This window comes from Puntigrus tetrazona, chromosome 21 (genome assembly GCF_018831695.1).
Source record: "Puntigrus tetrazona isolate hp1 chromosome 21, ASM1883169v1, whole genome shotgun sequence".
Taxonomy (NCBI): domain Eukaryota; kingdom Metazoa; phylum Chordata; class Actinopteri; order Cypriniformes; family Cyprinidae; genus Puntigrus; species Puntigrus tetrazona.
This window is the reverse complement of record NC_056719.1, coordinates 3,004,493-3,028,468: the sequence shown is the minus strand read 5'-3', so window position 1 is coordinate 3,028,468 and position 23,976 is coordinate 3,004,493. Positions and strand designations below refer to the sequence as shown.

Here is a 23,976-nt window from a genome sequence, read left to right as displayed (position 1 = left end):
CTGACCCTAGGGAAACCATCTCTGTTTGTGTTTGTGTAGCTGCGAGTGCATGTGTGTGCGACCTGACATTTCGGCAGACTATAATCAAACGCAGACACTCTAATTCAAAGACACATCACAATACCAATCAACTCCTTTTCCTTCTGTGCAATGCGCGTCATTTTGACGCCGTGTTAAAGACTCTGAGACCTCTGATGGTTGTTTGAAATAATGAGCTTTTTTCTCGCAGGCATAAAGCCAGAGCAAGTGAGAGGCAGGCTGAGAGTAATGTCCCCGCAGAATTGAGAATAACACCTTTTTCGTGCATTTTTACCGTGTGTGTGAAAGAGACGGAAAGCACATTTTAATGTGCACCCACTGATTTGTAGGTAATAGACAATGCTTTCTGTGCAATGGTGTGTTTAGACGTGAAATATCAAGCTTTCTGCCGTCGCAAATGGTTCGGGTCGCTCTGGGGGGCAAAGTTATGCTTAGCTTCAGCTATATTCAGACGGTAAAATGGAGACCCTGGACTCCGAGTTCCTGCTGGCCGCTACACACCCACTGTTCCTGACATTCAAATACCAGATGCATATAATAATAATCAAGCTGTGCTTCCATCTGCAGAGCTATAAAGAAAAGAGAAGCATAATTTCAGCTAAAGATCTTCACCTTTTTCTAACATGTGTATATACTTTTATGCTGACTGGGGATTTTGTAAAGTGAAGCGGCCTGTGAAAAGCCTCAGGGTTGCCAAAAATAAGTAGCTGTCAGTGCTTATGACAACGAGGCCTAGTTACTTTGCATTAAAAGCAATTGAACCGTGTTCTAGAAATGAAAAACAGTCAATCAGCATGGAAGCTGTTTTTGCATGTGGAGCCAAGTTATACTATAAACATTACAACGTATCGTACATCATTTATGGAAAACTGTAAATGTTTTAGCTTAATTTAAAAAAAATGAATTTCTTTCGCTCTTGGTTGGAATGTGGTTTTGTCACTGGGGTTGCAGTTAAGTGAAGGTAATGGGGAGCAGTAGCACCACTCATGAATTTGACAATTGTGGTTGTTTTTAAGATGAGGGATGGCAATTCAAAAATGCTTATTCTGGCACTGGTCATAATCAAATGTTCAGAAACATTTCATTGACAAAACAGGGCTCTCTCTCTCTCTCTCTCTCTCTCTCTTTTTTTTTTTTTCTTTCTCTCATAGACACACACAAGAAAGCTCAAAAAAGCAGCATAAGAAAGTTTAATTGTAGTTTATATATACACACACACACTCACACACACACATATATATATATATATATATATATATATATATATATATATATATATATATGTATATATATATATATATATATATTATAATTGCATATATATATCATCTAGCTAAAGTCTACCACCCTCTGAAAATGACATTTATGAGTCACCTCATTCGTCCCTCATAGCAAAGCCTAATGTAATTGTAAAGTATGGTACATATGATTTTGTGTGTTTGTGACAGGAGGTCCTGACTGTGGAAGAGGAGAGCACCACTTGTTACTGCCTGTTGGACACTCAGTGCTGCCACCTGTTGGTGGAGAGGCCAGGGTGTTACGCTTTAGTGGGAGAGGCCCTCACACAGGCGGCAGGGAAGAGACTCCGACTTGCTGCGTTTGGAAACATGGAGCCCAACTTCCTCAACTACAGTATTCGAGTGTACTGCGTCGATGATACTCCCCATGCCTTTCAGGTGTGTCAAGAAATGCTGCGTTTCGGAGCCACTGGTTTATTCAAACCAATTCATGCTGGTCCTGACCGGTCTTTCCATAGGGTGCATTTTCAGCTTTCACAGATGTAGGCTGCTTAAATGTCATGATACATATCCCGTTCACACTGCATATGGCATTAGATGGAAATCTACGGCTTATGGGATATTTGCATTCAAGGGGCAGTGTGTTATGGCTAGCCGTCATGCCCTGTGGGTACTCTGGTTTTACGCTCCACTGAAAGTCAGCTGGACCAATCTCTCTCTCTCTCTCTCTCTCTGATGCACGCACACACACACACATCTCCAGCTAACTGATAGAATACCTTCTTAAATTACAAAGACCACGGTGAGCCACTTCGTGCTTCATGTGTTCTCTACGTGACTGAATATCTTCTGTGAGCTAATTAAAAGTGATTTACATTCTGTTAGGCGTGACGTCTAGCTTAGTAGACACAGCTTCAGAGAAGTCTTTGTTCTGTTCACGCACAGATTTTACAATTTCTTTACTTTATGAAGAAAGCATAATATGCCATTTATATTTAATGTTTCGCATAAATCTTTTCTTCTTGGTTATGGAGATGTGGAGATGTCTTTGTGTTAAGTTGAAGCCTCAAGACGTACACAAACTAAATTAGTGACGTTATTTTTCTTTTCAAACACACACACACACACAAAGTACTTATGTCTGGAGCGTTTTTGCACTCAAGCTAAATTAATCAATTTTAATATGTGTTGGGATATTATTATGTTTTTGCATTTCGCAAAACTTTTCAGTTAAGTATGACGTAACAAGCCCTGTGGTGAAAGCCGTGAAACTATAAAGTACTATACAGTTTTCAGTTATGAGTTAGAGAATCATTTTGGCGGTTTTAGATGTTACATGTCACAAAACATATAAACAAATAAAGTGATACAAAAGGAAAACCTGAATAAATAATATGAATAATTAACTATCTGATGGAAGATTTTGTTGATTTATGCAATAATGTATTACTTTAAAAAGTTTAAAAATATGATAAAAGTGATGACACAACCTGGAAACACAAATCTTTTTAATAATAAGTGCCAGCTAAAATAATAAAGCAAAAAAATGTGGAGGTAGAATAAAGAAAATACGCTAGCTTTGATTAAAATGCACATATTTATTAATATTGCAAAGAGACTTTGGAAACATTTTGGCTTCAGGACAGGCCAAAATTTTGTGGTATATTAAAAAAAATAAAATCTAAGTTACTAGGTTGTTGTTTAATTGTCTAGTAAATTTTTAAATAATGCAGAGCAAATATAATAATATAAAAGTCTAGAATTCTTCACTGTAGCTTTTGATCAATTGAATGCATCCTTGCTGAATATATATGCATTTTTTAACTTACCAATGGCAAACTTTCTAACGATAGCGTGCGTAGGGGTAACCCAATGTATCTTGTAGAATGACTTTTATAATGTCTCAATAAAAATGCAGACCTGAGGGTTAGGTGAAGCGTATAGACAATACCATTAGCTCAATATAAACACAATAGAAGTCGATGAAAAGTCTCCGCCATGAGAGAAAAACAACCTTGCTTGTGTGACAGATCTCGGTTCTGTGAAGTCTTCTTTCCAAAAAGGACACACTCACGAGTGAATGGTCAAAGATTGTATTTCTCCACACCAAAGCACTCTTCCACTTTGTTTATCCAGCCGTTCACCCGCCTTTTCTTCTTCTTCTTCTTCTTCTTTTGTACTCTTTGTTGTCAGTGTTGTTTGCATTTCACAAAACAGCAAATGAATTCCTCCCTAGAAACTGAACGAATTCAGGCCAGGATCGATCAGCAGCCATCACAGCAAGAGACTGTTTTCCTGCCTTTTGTGACCGGGAGAGAGAGAAAACGAGAGAGAGAGACCTAATGCTTTTAATGCTACTGTGCCATTGTCAACAATTCCCACAGAACAGACGCAAAGAGCACAAAATCACCCATGCCTTTCATCAATGCCGATTCTATCCATCCAGTGTCTCTCGTTCCTGTTCTGCATGCCATTTTGTGCGTGTTGCATTTCTGCAAAGAGGAAAGATAGGCGACATTCATTGTATTCGACTGAGAGGGTAATTGAAGGCATTGTATCTTTAGATTTATTAGTTGTTGTGTTGCCAGATTTTTTTTATGTATTTTTTTATATATTAAGCCGAGGGTGTTATTGTAATTCCATTCTTGTAGATGAAAAATGCAATGCAGGCATTTCTTCCCGAGTTGTTTGTTGGTCTAGGGGTTGGAAACGTCAGCCTCGCGTTGAGGTTTTTAATCACTTTCCGCTTCATATTCTCGGGTTACGAAGATTAAAGGTGCCGCCATACCCAGGAAATAACTGTTGTGTAGCGTAGGAGGGCTGTTTTTTCAGCTGAATAATTTAAACATGAGCAATCAGTTGAGCTCTGTTCCCGGTGTAGGGTATTGTATGTGTCAGGATGTGTTTATGCATGAGCGTTTATATCTTTATTTACTCCTTCTCGCAGGAGGTGGTATCCGTGGAACGGGGTCGAGGAGGGCGCCTCCTGGAGGAACCCAAGACCCTGCTCTTCAGAGCGAACTCTTTTAGCCTGCAGGTCTCCATCCAGGACATCCCCCAGTTCCTGTGGAGCATCAAACCTTTCACCACCTGCCAGGTGCTGTCCTCATGAATATGGATGCCAGCTTCGTATGAATATGCATGAGTTTTGTTAATATGCATATGAGGCTGAATATTAATGAGATGTCAAATTCCGGTGTTCATTTGACTGGTCGTATGAATATTAATACATATCTGCTTAAGGTAGTTTAGCCATGGTAGGAGGCCGTGGTAGGAATCTGGTATCTATTTCCTGGAGATAAGGATGTTTTTTTCACCTGTATGGTTTTACAAGATGGTGTCAGTCAAATTTATGTTTTAAAGAATGAATTTAATGGACAAATTGCACAAATGTGATATAATACTCTTGTTTTTCAAATCCGTTAACACTAAGTTATTATAACCTTGGTGCATAAAACATGAAGTCGAATGCTTAGATGCTCTTTAAAGCAATTTTCTCTCTCCAAACAATCAAAAAAACTTGTTAAGATGAGACCCAAATCATATTTAATGCCCTTCATAGTGCTTATTTTGGCCATAACAACATCCTTGCAAATGAATAGCAATGCTATCCTGGTGTCAGGTTTAGCATGGACAAGCAGCACTCTCTATCTAGTTTTATTTGCTACACCAGCAGAGCTATATTTCAGTATTCATATTATTTTATCAAATTGTTTCTGTTTTTGGATGACACATTCTCAAGAGTGTTTTTCTCAATGCTGTTTACCCACCATTCCTTTCTTCGTAAAGCTTTATGACCGCAGGCACATTTTTATCCAAATCATACCCATAGCAAGCCCTGTTTTGTCATACTAGGCTGTGTTCTGGCAGGGCCGTCAGTGACATGACACTAAGTAAATTAGCTTCAGCGGCTCCAACAGCAGAATAACAATAAGGAGGAGAGGAGAGGAGGCACATATGCTTCCTATTGATTCCTGCTAAAAATATTCAGTTTTTTCCTCCTTCTTCTTTCTGGTGCAGGAATTCTCCTTCTCTCAGGTGTGGTGCAGTAGCCAGTCTCCTCTGCAGTGTGCCTTTTCTCTGGAGCGCTACAGTCCAGCAGCCAATCAGCTCTCCTGTAAGATCAGTGTTCGGCAGGTCAAAGGTCATGAGCAGATCCTACAGGTCTACACCACCATTGCTGAGGTTTGGAAGATTAAAAGTCACATAATAAAAACACGCAAAATACAGAAAAGCTGACAAAGTGTAATAGACATATCTTATACTGATGTAATTAATTACATATATTATGTATTCATACTGTCAGTCGAATCTTTAAGTTAATGTAAAACAGCACAAAGATATTAAATACGTGTCAAATGGCATTTACTCTACTAAGTAGTCTATTATTAATGAAGGCCAGTATCAATGATACAGATACTGCTACTAATGACTCTGTTATATGCATTTTCCCTCAATTTATTCAATGCATTACATCCATTCAGAATTGCAGTATAATTGAAAGCCATTATTTGTAATATTTAACATACATTAACAAAATATAACAAGTAAACTCAAAACTGTCCTCAAGTAAAATCTAAATTGTGACTGTAGCAGTTTTGAATTGAAAATCAGCACTGTCTCTTTGAATACTGATGCACCTGACATGTATCTGGCACACATCAGGGCCCGTATTCACAAAACATATTAAGGCTAAAAGTAGCTCCTAACCTGCTAATTTAGGACAAAATCTTAAAAATAGTGGGCGTGTCAGCTCGTTTTGCTCTAATAGTATTTCACAAGTCTTTTAGAACTAAAACTAGCTTCTAAATCTGTGAAACGTTAGAAGGTGTGAAGGGGACTCCTAAGTCACTAAGACCAGCTCATAACTATCATAAAATGGCTGTTGCCGACAATCTGCCTCTAAATATAAACATTTCAGAAATATTTCACGATACTCAGCTTTTAAAAATGTATCACCTTCAAGGTTTGGAGATTATTCCAACTACAAATTTTCCTTTTTTTAGGCAAGAAGTAACAGCTGTTCTTGTGTTCAGTTTGCTTTTCTTTTAAGTTTGCATGTCTTACAATCAGCCATGTTTGTTCTACTCTGTTAATTAAAAAGCTTTTTACATGCATTATATATATATACCTTATATATATATATATATATATATATATATATATATATATATATATATATATATATACACTTATATATATATATATATATATATATATAATGCTTTGCACAAAAAGTGCACATACCTCTGTGCTGCTTTTTGTGCAACACTTAGTTTTGCTGCAGAGAAATGTCTACTGAGTGGTGGATTTAGTATATGAACCCTGGCTCATTTTTATTACGTTAATATTGATATTGCTGTGTTTTTTATACGTTAATGATCTATCATGTTGGAAAAATGCCCTACACCAAATCCAGCCCTAAACCTACCCAATAATGTTAACAAATGCAAAACTAATTGCTGATGCAACCATGTCGTGGCAACTTCCTTTTACACAGATTTTGAACTGTTTTGTCGAACCGTAATTACACTGAATTCAAACCTGAGCTCCTCGCCTCTCAAATACATCTCTGTACTCTGTGAGCTACCGAACAAACCTACTGTCAAGTAATAATGCAAAAATTACGCTTTATTAATCAAAACTATGTAAATTTGTGTGAAAAGTAATAAAAGGTGTTGGAGTTTTACTGCTTCTAGTGTTCAATTCTATTGGAAACAGCAGTGATGCGTACTTATTGCTAGGTATTTCATGTCTTGCTAAAAAGTACACCGAGGTATGTTTATGCCTTGAGACAAGGTAGAGTATTAGTAAATCATTCCATTAATCAGGTATCATGAAAGAAAAAATATATTTTTCTGATGAATATTTCACAGTGTATGAGAACAATACTTCATAGTCAGATCAGTTTATAATAAATAATGACAGAATACAAACAGCATATGTGACCCTGGACCACATAACCAGACATAAACATTTAGATTTACATCATCTAAAAGATGAATAAATAAGTTTTCTGTTGAAAAGGTGCAATAAATCAAAATATTAAGAAAATTGTCGTCACAGTTGTCCAAATTATGTTCTTAGAAATGCATATTACTCATCAAAAATTAGGTTTTGATATAGGTTGGAAATTTATAAAATATCTTAACGGAACATGATCTTTACTTAAAACATCCTAATGATTTTTAGCATAGAAGAAAATCTTTCATTTTGACCCATACAATTTGTTATGACTGTATGACTGTTCTATGACTTGTGTTCCAGGGTCACATATCACATTAAAGCGTAATGAAGTCAAGTTAGAAAAGAAAAGATAAAAAATGAGGTTAGAAGTCTCACAGAACAGACTGCACAAATTAAACAATGCACTGCCTTCATGCTTTCACTTTCCTTTCCAATACAATCATCACGCATTAAATCAAACTGAGGCTGTTTAAATAAATGAGTATTTTTTTAGAGTCAGTTATTCAGCAATAACTGGTTTTATCACCTTGAACTTGTCATGTCCTCCGGGTTTGAGTGCAGTAATTGAATAACATTATATTGAACAGAAAAAAAATTAATTGCACAATTAACACATCAATTTTGACAGCCCTAATTATGAGTCAGAAATGAAATAAATTCATATCATTAAAGTCAGTGTTGATCCATCAGTATTATAGGTGTTTTTGACATGAGTGGTCATGGAAAACTGGATTTTCATAGCATTTTTAATGAATTGAAATGTGCACTTCCTGATCGTTTTATCCCTTTTTTACCCCCTCTGTGAACCCCTCTAATATGTCACTGCGTTATTTTTTTTCTCCAGAGTGAAAAAGACACAGTGCCATTCTTCACACAATCAGACTGTACCATCACCTCCCAAACGGGGTCCAGGGCTTTCAAAATCCCCCTGTCCATTCGCCAGCGAATCTGCGCCACCTTCGACACGGCGAATGCCAAGGGCAAAGACTGGCAGCTCTTAGCGCAGAAATTGCATATAGACAGGTGAGAAACATATGCAAAAACACACAGCCGACGTGCTTTATCCATAAGCAAGCATATAGAAGAATCACATTCGTGCACAAATACAAACAGATGGACTCCCACACGTCTAATTTGCTACATATTCTTCCAGCACATGGTCGCATTAACCTTCGGCAAAGCCACAGGCAGTAACTATGGGGCTGTAATGAAATCGAACTCATGCTTCCTGCACCCTCCAGTTCCTGGAAAACATACCTCTCATCTGTGACAAAACATGAACACAGATAAACTCAACTTTAAAGGCACAGTTCATACTAAAAAGCAAATTCTGTCATTTTGTACTCACCCTCATGTATATAACATAGGCAACCTGCCATTTCTCTTATAAATAAATTGATGCGTTTATTCAGCAAGGGTGCATTAAATTGATCAAAAGTGATAGTAAAGACTTTTACATTGGTACAAAAAAGGTTTCACATAAATGCAGTTTATTTGAACTTTCTATTCATCGAAGAATGTTGAACGAATTTTTTCAGGAATTGCACAAAAACATTAAGCAGAAGAACTATTTTGAACATCGATAATAAAAGGAAATGTTTTATGAGCATCAAATCAGCTTATTTAGAAAAATTAAAATGAATAATGTGGAAGTAAATGTGACTCTATTTCAACTCTATTTCAAACCCATTTTGATTTCATTCATGTGTACCATGAATGTGCTTGAACATTCATTCAGATCTTTTTTTCTACTTTTTCTCTTCAGTTCAAAAAGCATCCTTGGTCTTCTGCCCAGCTAGCAATTTTTAACAACAGTTTAATTTACTAGCTGCCTGTTTTAATTTATTTTCGTTTCCCATGGTGGTTTGATTTAAAAAAAAAAAAAAAAAAAAAAAAAAAAAAAAAAACGCTTAGCAAAACATTGTACAAACAGGCCCTCCGATCAAAATGTCCAAGAGGCCTTGAGTTTAAAATCTGTCGCATGTTTATTCGCTTCGCTGCAGCGGAGGATGAATAAAACTTTCTTTCGTGATGTGGGTTTACTTTGGTAATATTTTCACCAGGGATAAAAGACAGAGTTGTTTTTGAAATGAGGCTGGGAGAGTCGGACAGAAGGATTTAGGGGAATTTTCTAGCTGGTCAGAGCCCCAGGCAGTGTGTAATGAGAATGTCTCCTCCTTGTTAAGCGGATTTCTGCAATTACCTTCTGAGGATGTGCAAGCTCGTCTAAACAGCGCAGAGGGCAATTACCCAGAGAATTGCGGCGAGGGAGATGTAGCGCAACACTGCCCCCTGCTGGAGTCGGGAAATATAAGAATTGCATTGTTTACATGCGCTGCGGTATACTGCTGATGGACTCTGGGTAATGGTGAGGTGAAACACTCTGCTGAAAACACCACCATGGCACGTTTTGTCACCTCAGCGGGCTGTTTGACTAGCAATATCCATCCAGACTATCGTAACCAGCTTGAACGCCGGTTCATTTTCTAGCTGTTTTAACTTTGGTGTGACTCTTTGTCGCAAAATAAGTTTAAAGCAAGGTCGGCACAAGGTCAGCAGGAAGTGAGACACCCAGCCACATTAAAATGCGGAGGCAGAAGATGATCTATGTCTGCGTCTTTAAGACACACACCTGCGCAACTGTGATTTCCGCTTCTGTGATTCAATTACGGCTCAAAGATGGGTTGATTTTCTTCCAGCAAAACTTCTTTAATATCCTTCTCGCTTTTATAAACTAATTTAACCATTCTGATATGTTGTTGGGGCATACAGGCATTACAGGATAACATTATTAAATTGAAAGTTATGCAGACTGAGAATCCTTGCAATAGAGTGTAATAATTCAGTGTCCCGGCGGAATAATATGCATTTACATAACCAAACTTGTGGGTTAGCTCAATAGGAATTCAAAACAAAAACAGACAAAAATATAAACTCTTTGCTCATTCAGAGATTTAAATACAGTTATTCTATACAGCATTTATTTATCTTGGTTAACGTTTTTATTTTTACATTTATAAATATTGTATTTGTAAATCATATTTTTAAATGTACTGTGCAAATGTTAATTGATAACATATTAGCTTTTGTTCATTTATACTTTAGCAATTTAACTTCAAATCTAAAAGTGAATTGGGAAGCGTATAGAAATTCATGTTGGTTACACTTTATTTTAAGGTGTTCTTGTTAAGTAGGTTATTGAGTAATATTGAATAACTTCATGCATTTATGGTTAGGGATGTGATTACGGCTTAGGGTAATTCATTTTTATTATGCATAATTTATTACGTTTTTTCTGTTGTCTTGGGCGACGTGAATGTGTAAGGTTGGATTTCACAAACTAGTAATAAATTAAAAAATATATTAAATACCAGTTAAGGCTAAGGTAAGGTACGTATTTTGGTTTTGGGAGTCCACAATAACAGGTTGACATGCATTGTCTTATAAAATGCATTTATTATTTTACCTTTCTTGCTCAACGAATCACTCAATGATTCATTTTTCCAAACCCCTCCTTTGCATGATTCTTATCTGTAGTGATCGGTCCGATTAGTCGGTGTTTGAGAGTGCGTTACCAGGGAAACCGCTATTTTACCGCTCCAAAAGCGGCACTTAGTGGCAATGAATGAATTGACATTTTCATTCAGGCCAACGCAAAAAGACTAACAAGGGGGTTCAAGATACTCTAATCACGTCGACGCCAACATGAAACAACTTGAAATTCCTTTTAAAAATGACTCACTTCAGTGATTCAGAGTCGACTCGCTCTTTTGAGACACAACTTGCACTTTCAGATTTAAAACGTTGCGGGATGTTTTCATTCACTTGGAGCTGTGTTACACACCGCATGCAAGGCAATTTTCAAAAAATCCATAATAGGGGCACTTTAAATTCCATTAGCATTTCTCTTCGCCTCCTCACCATGCACCAAGTCTTACATATTTAAAAGTGCGGAGAGACCTTGTTTAGTCACTTTTTATTCAGTCGTTGCAATTGTAATTTTGTTTTGGTCGGGCTGCGCTGTTAATCCGAGTTTGTGCGTTATCTTTTTCTCCCATACAGAAACCTGGGTTACTTTGCGTGCCAGACAAGCCCATCCGCTGTCATTCTGAGTTTATGGGAAGCTCAGCATCAGGAAAGAGGCGACCTGGACTCTTTGGCTAGCGCTCTTGAGGAAATCGGCAAAGTTCAGTCCAAACACTCCACCAGCGCAGACACTCTGGACCGCATCAGCAAAACCATCCCCTCCGGCGACTCCACCATGAACCGCAGCAGCGAGGAGCTCGACGCAAACCACACCTAAGAGCGGTTTCATCCGAAATGAAGACTAAAACACTGTCCTTATCGGAGATAAGAGGGTACGACGAAGGGAGAGAGGAGGTGGCACTTTAAAAGGGTTTGCAAAGAGTTGCTCCTCCTTCTCCTTGACTGAAAAAACAGGGTGATAAAGATGGGTTGTGACCAAATAAGACAAGCTTCAGTGATTCACAGAAAACTCACACACGCACACAGTATTCCTATCAAATACCCTTAAACGCATCAGAACGAACTGACTTACACACTAAGCCTGTCTGATGAAAATTTGCAGCTAAAGATTGTGGGTATGCTTTCGCGATCATTTGTTTCCGTAAAAGGCAAACTGAGAATTTCAACAGCCTAAATGTTGACTTGCGATCACAGACCGGGCTGCCTCGATGCTTCAGAGTGTTGAAGAATGTGTCGTCGTTTTTGTGGGACACTTTTATTTTGCGTCTTTCTGTTCGAAAACCACAACGGTTGTTTGCATTTCTGAGTAACTGTCTGATTGCAAATAGATTTTAAAAAAAGAAAAAAACATCTGTACTATTGAATACTATTAAAGCCTGTTGGATAGCAACCAGTGTAAACTGAAAGATGTACTCAAAGATAACCAAAACAAAACATTGTTATACGTTTACTTTTGCAGCCTATCGAAATATATAATTATTATTGTTGTTATTTTTTTTTGTCTGAAGGAGGGTATATAAAAGAAAGCAGAAAACGATCGTGTTTAATGAGAACGTTTGATTTGAGGTAAAGAATAGCATTAAAAATAAAAAGGGAAAGTTCACCTAAAGAAATAGCCTAGAAATGACTCAAAATCAAGAAGTAGACAATATATATAAGTCTTCTAAAGCCACACGATAGTTATGACATTTGTAATCGTTTGGGGTCCATTTTATGTCTTGAAATCTTCCATTTTATGGCTCAATCAGCGCATTAATCCAAATTAGATTTTATTCCTCAAAAGAAAGAAAAGTTATGGAAAAGAACAGGGTGAGAAAATTATGACAGAATTGTTATTTTTGGGTGAACTGTCTCTTTAAATGTTACCAAACTGACTGCTGATTGGTCAGAATCTTTCTCCATCAGCTGTCACTCAGAATGACAAATGATGGACAGCTTTGTGTAAAATTCATTGGATAATCCAGTAAAAATCCATCAAACATATTTTGACAGGAACCTCTGGTGGTTTGATCTGAATGTAGAGAACACACACTCATGTCCTCAGAGAGAAGTGATTTCCATAAGTGACTTTTTTTCCTCCGTTGTTTTATCTTTCCCTTAAATTCATCCAGTACCAGCTTGTGACCTCATATTGACCAGATGGGATCAATGATGGCCACTGAAAAAGCATTTTAACACATCTCACCTGCTGTAAAACTGCAGTATGCTGACAGGTGCACATGCATACATGCATAATAATGCATAGATGTATAATCAACCTCACGTCTGAACATAAAGTGTACAGCATCCGCCGCGTCTCATCCCAGATATCGCACATCACTCGTGAAAGAGAGTGTGCTGCTAATGCTAGATTATCATACTGTGTGAATATGTGATGAAATAGTCTGTTGCATCAGACTATAAAAAGAGATTGTGCGTTTTGATATACGAAATCATTAACAAAACCTTATATATGCTGTGTCTGAGGTACATTAGGAAGGGAATGAAAGGGAAGAGAGGAAATGAGAATGAAATAAGGAGGAGAGAGGGGAAAGTAAGAGGAGAAGAGATTTAAAAGTGGAGAAAAATTATAGAAGACATTAGGAAAGAAAAAGGGTGAGAAAAGATTTGGAAGGTAACTGGTAAATAATAGAGCAAATCATAAAAGAAAAAGAAAAGGAATGAAAATGGGACCAAAAAGAGGAAATATTGAAGTAAAGGGGGGGAAAAAAGAATGGCTAACAGAGAGGAAATTAGGAAATAAAAAGGAGGACCAAGAGAAGAAAGTGGGAAAAGCAAGGGAAATGGGAAAAGAGGGAAAGGAAAGAGAAGATGATGATATGGAAAAGGGGTGGGATTGAAAAAAGAGGGAAAGGGAAGAAAAGCAAAATGCGAAACTGTGTGAGAAACAAGAAAAGAAAAAAGAAGAGGAAAAAGAGTAACAAATGGGAAAGGGAAGATGAGGAAGAAGAAGAAGGACAGTAAAGTGGAGAAGAAATGTGACCCTGGACAACAAAACCAGTTTGTAAATAGCACAGGTAATATTGTAGTAATAGCTTACAATACATTTTATTGGTCAAAATAATTGTTTTTATCAAGCTTTTCATAGGTTTTTCATCATTAATATTGATTTAATACCTTAATATATCATAACTTTAATTTGATTAAGAATATGCATTGCTAAGAAATTGCTGTGTGTGTGTGTGTGTGTGTGTGTGTGTGTGTGTGTGTGTGTGAGAGAGAGAGAGAGAGAGAGAGAAAGAAAGAGAGAGCAGACGTTCTGATATTTTATTTTTTTCAGATACATTCTCTGTGTGTGTGTGTGTGTGTGTGTGTGTGTGTGTGTGTGTGTGTTGTGTGCGTGTGTGTGCTTCTGAAAGACTATTCGTCAGGAAAAAAGGAAAAATTTAGTTCTTTTGGGAAAAATCATGCTAGTGCCAGCTTTATTTTAATAAATGATATATTTACTGGTAGTGGAAAAAAAATACAAATGTTTTAATACTCCTTTATAATAACATTTTAAAATATATCATGCATTTGTTTTGATATTAAAAAAAAGGGTTTTGTTGGTGAGATAAAATCAGAAAAGCATTTCATAATGGACAGAGAGCATCTGAACAGGCCTACTAAACAGTTATGAATGTCACATATGTAGAATGTAAGTGTATGCCGGGTATGCCGATAATAGACACATCCCTTAATGGTATAGCAACTGAGTTAAACTGGATCCACTGCATCATTCCTAGTGTTTCATTCATGGTCTGTGTGTGGGGCTGCAGTAAGAATATTCACAGCAGATGGCGGCAGACACCTTGTTTTCTCGTCTTAAGCGCTACACCAACAGTGCTTCTCGGTCTTTTAGACTTTCATTGTAAACAAAAAAAGTGTTCAAAAGTGATATACTGGATAAGGGTTAAAGATACAGATTTAAATAAATGTAATAATCTAATACAATAAATGCATATTCATAAAATGTATCACAACGTCGTCCATAGAGCTATAATATGTTATTTTACGTATTTTCTGGTCTAACGACACTTAAAAAAATGCGTTTCCCCTGCTGAAAAAAACCTGAATAAGCTGTTTAGGTATGTTTTGAAACTGGGATGCTGGTTTAAACTGGTTTATGTTGGTCCTTTGCTGGTTTATGCTGGTCATATGCTGGCAAATGACCAGCATAAATCAGCACATGGCCAGCAAACCAGCATTACAGCTTTAAAATTTAAATTCTTAATTTCAATTTGCGCGTGATTACGTCCAACAAAATGGCGGAAGACGGTACCTCGGGCGGAAGAACTGCTGAATGTAGGTCTATTATGCTTGTTGTTTTCATTTCGCACAAAAAGGGTTCTTGTAATTTCGTGAAATTATGGTTGAACAACTGATGTTCCATTAACTATTTTATCAACATTGCAACATTTCTTCTTACATTTTATCAAAAATATCTTCATTTGAAGAAGAATGAAGGACTTATAGTTATGAAATGATATGAGGATGAATAATTAATGATAGCGTTTTCATTTTTGGGTGAACAAACTCTAAGGTGCATGTAAGTTTGCTGAGGCCCCTAGCCCTGCTAAAAAAAAAAAAAAAAAATAGAAGCCCAAACCATTACGAACTATTAAAATACCATTATGAACTATTAACTTTTTCCAGTAAAAACATTACAAAATTCCTTTTGTAGTGTGTTTTGGGCATTTTTCCAATTACTTTCGTGTTACTTTTTAAATATGTGCAGGGCTTGATTGTTTGATTTCAATATAATAAGTTATATTTATAACAAATGTAAAAGCCCTTTCACACCAAAAAGTGTAATGAATGAACCCAGGCTGAAGGAAAAATTAAATCATGCCTGTACAGTAGAAGTCAAGAGGAGAACAATTCAGCAATTTATAAACAATGAAGAACGATTGTTAGTTTATCTAAAGTCATTTTTGCTTATTAGTATGTTACCGGATCATCAAAGGTCAGAAGTAAAGACATTGGTAAATGAAATGAGATGAGATACGTTTAAATTAAAAAGTAATGCATTACTTTACTACTTACTTAAGTAATCTGATTTACTTGCATTACTTGCAATACAATACCCCCAACACTCATTAAAACCTATACAATTTACATTAAAATTAATAAATCCATAACATTTTCAGTTGTGTTTAGGGCAGGGTTCTATTGTTTTTTCAGCAGTGTAAACGCTTTTTGATAACCGCTAGTTTCCAAACAGTTTATTGGAGATTTTACCATTTTTACTTTTGCTAGTATCATTCGTTTTTCGGTTTAAAGTTCTGCATAACGTTAAAATCTGGTCTAATGCGGAAAAGTGTTATTTATTGTTCTCTTAGATTACTTTGTTTATATAAAAAAGTTTTATCCAGTCCTTTACACTTGAAATGCACTCTCTGTGTTTTGCATGGTGTTTTGAAGCAAGAACACAATGCTGTTTACTTTAAGGAAGGATGCCATTCCAGATGTCACAGACCTCAGCCAGTGTCGACATCTCCAGCCTGGGCCTCTGACACTCACCAAACGTACGCACTTCCCTGGAGCTTCACACTCCCACTCGAAGATTTAACCTAAACAATCCAGATCTCTGGATAACACAGTGTATGTATGTGTGTGTGTGTGTGTGTGTGTGTGTGTGTGCGTGTGTGTGTGAGGCGCTGACTGCTTTACACAAACATCTCAGTCACCGGTCCCTTATAATTCCTACACCGTTGCCAGTCCCCTAAAGTATTTACACTTCAGTTTCAAATGTATTACTGGTGGCTCCTGTAAAGTTTATATCTTCCCAGAAGAAGGAACTGCACATGTCCTGATGAAAAACTTCCCCTTTCCTTTGTGCTTCGAGAAGCCCAAATCAGATATGGATCAAGTCACAAGACACGACAGGGGAATAATTTACTCAAGGCCTCAGGCGCTTTCAGGAGGTTTTCATTCCTGAAACCGCAAACATATCCACCGCACGGTGCAAGTCAGTAATTACAAAACTAGCAACCCGGTTTTAAAAAGACCGGTTTTATCCCTTTAAGCCTGACCCGAGGTCGCACGTACTGTATTATACAGGCTTTTTTTGTGCACTCTCATCAGTTTTTGTTCATTAAATGAAGGTTTTACTGTGTTGGCGGTGTTGTGTGAGTGGGCTGCTTTGTCCCTGCTGTTCACAGGGGCAAATGAGCCTGCGACTCGAATGAACACAGCATGTCCGCCAGATGTCAAACTCTACAGGGCAACCTCCACCCTGCTTTTTCTCACCGCCTAACTGCTGGGACAACTGTTCTCACTCAAATGGATAAAAGATGACTGTCTCTTTTTCCTTTTTTCTTCTTCTCTCTCTCTCTCTTACACACTCTCTCAGGGCCGGATGAAAGGCCTCCCAAACACCCACTCCATTTGCATGCCATTCAGTCCAGAACACACAGGGAGCCTGTGTGCTGGAGAGAAGAAGGAGGGAGAGGGAGAAAAGAGATAGATGAAGAAAGAGAGAGAGAGGGAGAGCAGTGCACAGAGCAAGAAAGGTCACAGCTAACTGTATAACTGTACAGCAATTTTGAGCGCGAGAGATAACTAGATAACGCTCAAGTACGCTTTGTGTAGTGAAAGAAAGCGAGAGACAAAAAGAGGAGCAGGGTAAAGTGGAGTCATGTGAAGCTCATGAGGGCAGACCTCTCGAAAAAGGTCTGAATTGTTGCTCACCGCCTTGTTTTGCAGTTTACTTCCTTTGTAACTTGGATACAAGCACACGCTCTCTCTTTCTTTCTGTTTTATCACTTTTGTTTTTGTAGGGAGGCGATCAGGGATCCTGATGCAGTTGTTTGTACAATGCACTCAGAAAAAAGTTCAGAGGTGTCAAAATGCTGCAGTAAACAGTGTTTATTGACAAGTTTTAAGTTACCTTATATTAGATTTAATGGAGTGATGTATGCGGTTTTACTTTAAAATATTAATGTTACTGAATTTATATAATATAACATATATAGAATTTATAGTGCAAGTGTCCTGCATATACACTGATAATCCTGCAGAAACTTTTTTTATTGTTATTATATTAGTTATTTTGTGTATTAGTATATTAGATTTAATGTAATTATGTAGTAATCATGATGGTTTAATGTAAAATACAATATAATTTTAATATAAAAGTTTGACCTAAAAAAAATAATCATATAATGTAGAATTTTTTAATTTACAGTGAAAGTCAAAAATAATGTAAAAGTGCTGCAGTAAACTCAGTTTGTTTCTAAAATATTACCATGAATGTATACGATTTAGAGTAAAAATCATATTTTTATACTTTTATAACTTTTGTTTAATTTTAAATAAATTTAATTTAAAAACACCTAAACGTACATATTGGGTGCATCACATTGCTATATTTATTTATTTTTATATATATTTATTTATATATTTATTAATAATTTATGTGCAGTGAAGCAATTTTTTTATATTAAAAAAGGGTAAAATCTCTAGTCTCTGGTTCCTCAATTGTAGTAAAATACAGTGTGTGATTGCTCTGTTTCTGCAGGGAGCAATGCAGGAAGTGTTTACTGTTCCTTTCGTGATATCTAGATCCTCAACTTTGCTCCCCAACCCCCTCCATCTCTCTTGCGCTCTTTCTCATGGCTGGCTTTTCCATTTCAGCCCTGCTGTGCACTCTTCCATGAGTTCATTGCTGAAGATGTGGAATATTGTCTGCAGCAGACTTAATGCTGAAATGTAACCCAGAGGAATGTCTTCATGAATCCTGCTCCATCACAATGAACTTTATGAAAATGTGTGAACTTGGAATAACGCAATAATGGAACTTAAAATGCAGCAAGTAGCTTTGGTAGAACTACGTGTCACAGACTGAGCAGGCAGGCAGGGATGAGTCCTGCATACAAAAAGATTCTATGATATTGCCTTGGTTATTAGGCATAGTAATGCACTGATGTTTTTTCATATATCTTGGAGAAACAAATGTCAGTCTGTGTCAGTGGTGTACTGTGACGTCAAAAAAAAAAAAATTAAACCATTAGTTGTTCTTACTTTCCCTATATTGCTAAATGCGGACACAAACAATTGTTTCTATGAAGTAATATATTTTAATATATAAATTATTAAATATTATTACTTAATTACTAAATTATTATATATATATATATATATATATATATATATATATATATATATATATATATATATATATATATATATATATATATATATATATATATATATATTGTAGCAATAGCCAAAAATACATTGGGTCAAAATAATCTAAATAAATCAAACCAAATAATTTTCTTTTAAGGTACAATTATTTGGATATTAAATAAAGATCATGTTTTATTAATATATTTTGTTAATTTCCTAGTACCATAAATATATTAAAACGTGTTTTTTATTTGTTATATATTTGTGCTTTATTTTTGGTCCAGGGTACTTCACAGAAACAAGTCTATGTGTTCGGTTAATTGTTTTTTTATTATTTATTGATTAGATTTTCAATTTTCTTTTATTATCATATTTCATTGTAATAAATTCTAAATATAATGTAACATTTATATTCTAAAATGTTATTGTAATTTTAAAACTGAATTACATTATATTTATACAGGAATATTTCTTCAATAAATGTAATTGCAAAATAAAGTTGAATCTATTTTTTATTTATTAAGAATAATCATTTAATCATAATCAATAAAAACTAAAGTTACATGTCTAGAAAATGTTAAAAATATAATTGATAAAATATATTTGTATAAAAACTTATATACTTATATATATATATAAGAATAATATATATATATATATATATAATTTTTCTTGTCTTTGGATTTTGGTATATAATATACTGTACAGTCACAACTGAATAACATTAGCATCATTCAGTCAGATTGTTGGAGTCTGAACTATCCATTTTACATTCCACTCTGTTATTATTTTTGCTGCAGCTGAAATGTATTGTAAATCTCTCAGCGTTACAGGCCACATTAGACGGGCATCATTACTTCTGAGGGTGAAGCTTCAGGCACAGAGGTGGAACACAGACTGTCTTATATGGATATAACTACAGCAATCCGATTAGATTCAGCATGAGCACATCTACTAGTGTGAATAATTTCATCACGTGTGTCCATGGGTACAGTCATACAAGGGAAATTTGTTTATTTGAGTGAATTAGAGTGTTTCTGGATAGACAGATGCATACTCTTTGTGTTTGACCACAGCACACACACACACACACTCCCCCGACCGGCGTCAAGTCGCATGCTTTGAATTACTGTACATTTACGCCTGGTAAGAAGCCAAGGGCCAACTGCCTTAGACTGGATCAGACAACAGTCTGAATCAACTGTCTCTCTCTGTCTTATTTTCTTTTCTTCAATGTATCTGTCAGACCTTTTTTCATCTTTATTTGCTCACTGTCTCCGTCTGTCCTTCCCTCATTTATTACGCTCCTTTTTCCCCTCTTTCTTCAGCTCGTCAGGCCTGTTCTCTCTTTACATTGGCATTTAGTCCCCCGTCTGTTTTTCTTTATTCTTGTCTAATCCACTCTTTCATTTTTCCTGCTTTTCTTTTCTCTGTGTCATCTGTGTCAAACTGTGCTGATCTTCCTTTTTTCTAAGAATATTTGCCTCTGTGGAATGCGAGTTCAGAAATTCGTTTCAAAAGAGACGGTTCACCTAAAATGAAAATGAACTCATTATTTTATCACCCTTAAACCTTTTTGACTTATATTAATAATATTAATATTCTAAATAGGACTAACGACAGAATTATCATTATGGGTGAACTGTCCCTTTAAGTTTCTTTTCTGTGAGTGTTTGTGAAAGAGAAAGTAAGAAACCTTTAAGTGTGTGTGTGTGTGTGTGTGTCGTCAGCATCAGGTGACTGATCAGGCCACATTTCTGTGTTTTAGAGTTGAAAAACACATCGTCTCCGCCCATACATGTAATTCGTGCACAGATCAACAGCCAACCTAATGATGTCACACACACACACACACACACACACACACACACACTCGTAAACATCCTCTCTCCTGCTGTTTACTTCTTTTGTTTTGGAGCCCTCCACCCTGGTTCTTGACATCATTTTGTTTTTCTTTTTTCCTGTTACTCACCATAAACCCACCCACCTGTTCTATCTAACTAACTACCCAGGACTATTCTTCAAAGTTCCATATGAATATGGAAAGCATTTTCTATCGATGTATATATATATATATATATATATATATATATATATATATATATATATATATATATATATATATATATATATATATATATATATTGGTTATCAAGTAAATACCATTTTCTGGACATATACTGATTGTTGTCACACTTTATTTTAGGGTCCAATTCTTACTACTAACTAACTGTTAAGTGTAGGTTTTTACCTTAATAAATTTCCTATTTGCTGCTTATTAATAGTTAGTAATGTGGTTGTTAAGTTTAGGTAACGGTTCATGCAAAATTTGTGCTTTTTAAGCAATAAAAACAGACAATGTGTTAATAATGGGCATGCTAATAAGCAACTAGTTAATAGTGAGAATTGGTCCCTATACTAATATGTAAAAATACATTAAAAGCAATAACAGGGTGGATTTAATTTTTTTTTGTAATATATTGTACAATTTAATGTAGCTGATTTTTCAGCAGCCATTCAGTGTCACATGATCCTTTAGAAATTGTTATTTTATTTAATGGCTATATAGTATTTATTTATTTAATTATTTAGTTAGTTATTTTTGGTGGAATGATGATTTTTTTATTTGTTCATTAGAACATTTTTTTATATAAAAATCTTTATAAATGTCTTTACTGTGACTTTTGATTTGATTTGATTTGATGCATTCTTGTTAAAAGACAGTATTCTTTTTTTTTTTCTTATTTACCCCAAACTTTTGGATTATAGTGTATAACATAGTGTAGTATCTGAATTGACATGTTAATATTATGCATGGTATTGTAATTTGATCCTTATACCACAGTTCTACCTCAGTATGTTTTGTAAGGATATCTTTCATTCACCTCTCATCTTCCACTCTTCTCATTTTCACCCACCCACGCTAGCTACCAAAATGTCTTCCAATCCTTAGGCCTATTCTGTGTGTGTGTGTGTGTGTGTGTGTGTGTGTGTGTGTGTGTGTGTGTGTGTGTGTTTGAGGTCGACTAGGCATAGTGACCCATGTCTCATTAAAGACCTGGTCTCAGTCTTTAGCCCCCAGGGAGGGCAGACATTCACTAGCACACAAACACACACACATGCACACACAAAAGGGAGAAAGAGCAGAGGGAGGGCGGGAGGGAGCGCAGGGGTCAAGGCCAATGAGGAAGCCTTCAGCAGTGTTTATGAGTCTGTTGCCTGTGATTCAGGCCTGTGAGTCACACACACCGCTGCGTACACACTCAAAACACACAACATGCTTTGGTGTTGCACACACTGCGTAATGAGACAACTTTTTTGAGCTAATTAGTTTAAGAGAGTCACTAGTTCACTGACTTTCAGTTCATTTATAAATCTCTATGTTGTAAACAGCGGACATACTTTCACGGGTAACATCTGTCCGTTACGTAGCTTTTCAGAGGCTGTAGACTCAGATTTGCAAACATTTAATCATGTCTACTAAATTAAACCTCTGACAAGCCATCTTTTAGGCAGGAGTCCTTCTGAAAGCTATATTACAGGCAGATATTCCACATCTGGAACTGCTAAAGATTCCTCACATATCTGAAGAAATATTACTCGGTCTTTGCTGAATGAACAGCTATTCTCATCACTAGCAAGTGAGAGCACGGTAAATTAGACACATTAGGTATACCTAGTAATGTATGAATGTTGTTGCAGTAACAAAATATAATACATTGCACTTATTGCACTTTTCGTAGGGTCCACCATAGGGTTTTGTCTGTTTTGGTGTTTCTTCAAATGTTTCAAACTTTTAAATTGAACTAAATAGATGCAACACAGAACATGAGTAAATGTAACTTTCCCCACATCTGTAATATCTACGGTATATGGTGATTTTTTTCCTGTTTAAGGAAGTAACCATATGTCAAAAAATATATTGTATTTATATATGCAACTAAAACTATATATATATATATATATATATATATATATATATATATATATATATATATATATATATATATATATATATATAAATCTGCACTGAAAATATTATACTCATTTTTTTTTTACGGAAAGTGGTTTATAGTATAATAATATATAGTATAATAATTTATAGTAGCTACATATTAATTATGAATACATATAAATGTTGAAAGTTACTCAACGAAATGTGTTAATTTAAATGTAGATAAAATAAATTGATTGTAACTACTTACCTTAAAACAAAAAAATGGAAATTACATTACAATTTTCTTGTAGTTTTTCTTGTAATAATTGTTCAAATATCTCATATATTTATTTATATTTATCAATATATGTGTGTGAATATATATTGAAATTGCTTGTGTATTTGACTTTTTTGCTATTAAAATGGTAAAAATTAAGAAAAAACTCTTCAAAATCATTTGTTTGCAAATGCAATTATGTTATCTAATGGAATAAATCAATGCAATTTTAATTATCCAGATAACTATTGAATCCATTGTTATAGATAAAAGTAAATCTTAAAACCATAAACATAAAAAAAAGCTGGCATCCAGCATACTAGAAGGCAAACAGAATATTCACAAAAGAATGGATTCTATTCATATTTATATTCTCCGTACAGACAAAGTAGGAATTGTAGAAGCGATTGATACACTGCTATTTCGCTGTAGAGAGAGAGTGGAAGAACATTCGTATTTGTAAGGCCAAAAAAAGAAAGACAATAACACACAAAGACAAGGATCATAAAAGAAAGAGACAGAGAGAAAGTGATACGTGGAGCAGACTGTAACGCTGGGGTCAGGAGAGCATTATCCTCCAGTCATCTGAATAGACAACGTGACACAGGAAAAATCCACGCCCTTATCACCGGCAGCCGTACTAAATTACCGGATGTGCTCTTAGATAATACTTACCTTGTGAATTTTCATGACCCTGGCTTCTCAGGTCTTCTTTGCTTAGAAAAACCCTAGCAGGCCAAAAAGGAGTGTCACATTCTGGTCTGAGAAAGCCCTCGAATGCTTTATTTGCATTTCGCGAGTGTTTTTCAATGCTACGGAGTTTGCCCGACCTATCCTCAAGTGTTTCAGGGGCTGCAAATTCCACTTGTTGCAACCACAGAGCTCCGGGAAAAATGGAAGGAACACTCTGTCTGCAGTGA

The 23,976-nt window shown here is 35.8% G+C and overlaps 1 protein-coding gene across 2 annotated transcripts in view; it reads left to right on the top strand.

The window, feature by feature from the left end:
- unc5da (unc-5 netrin receptor Da) overlaps window positions 1-12,267 on the top strand; it is a 157,835-nt gene extending 145,568 nt beyond the window's left edge. For both annotated transcript variants that reach the window (XM_043222171.1, XM_043222169.1), the window contains 5 exons: window positions 1,488-1,715; window positions 4,225-4,374; window positions 5,298-5,462; window positions 8,089-8,267; window positions 11,307-12,267. In XM_043222171.1, the coding sequence (XP_043078106.1) occupies window positions 1,488-1,715; window positions 4,225-4,374; window positions 5,298-5,462; window positions 8,089-8,267; window positions 11,307-11,547 (963 nt within the window). In that variant the 3' untranslated portion in view covers window positions 11,548-12,267. The remainder of the gene's footprint in view (window positions 1-1,487; window positions 1,716-4,224; window positions 4,375-5,297; window positions 5,463-8,088; window positions 8,268-11,306) is intronic.
- Window positions 12,268-23,976: the final 11,709 nt, after the last annotated feature.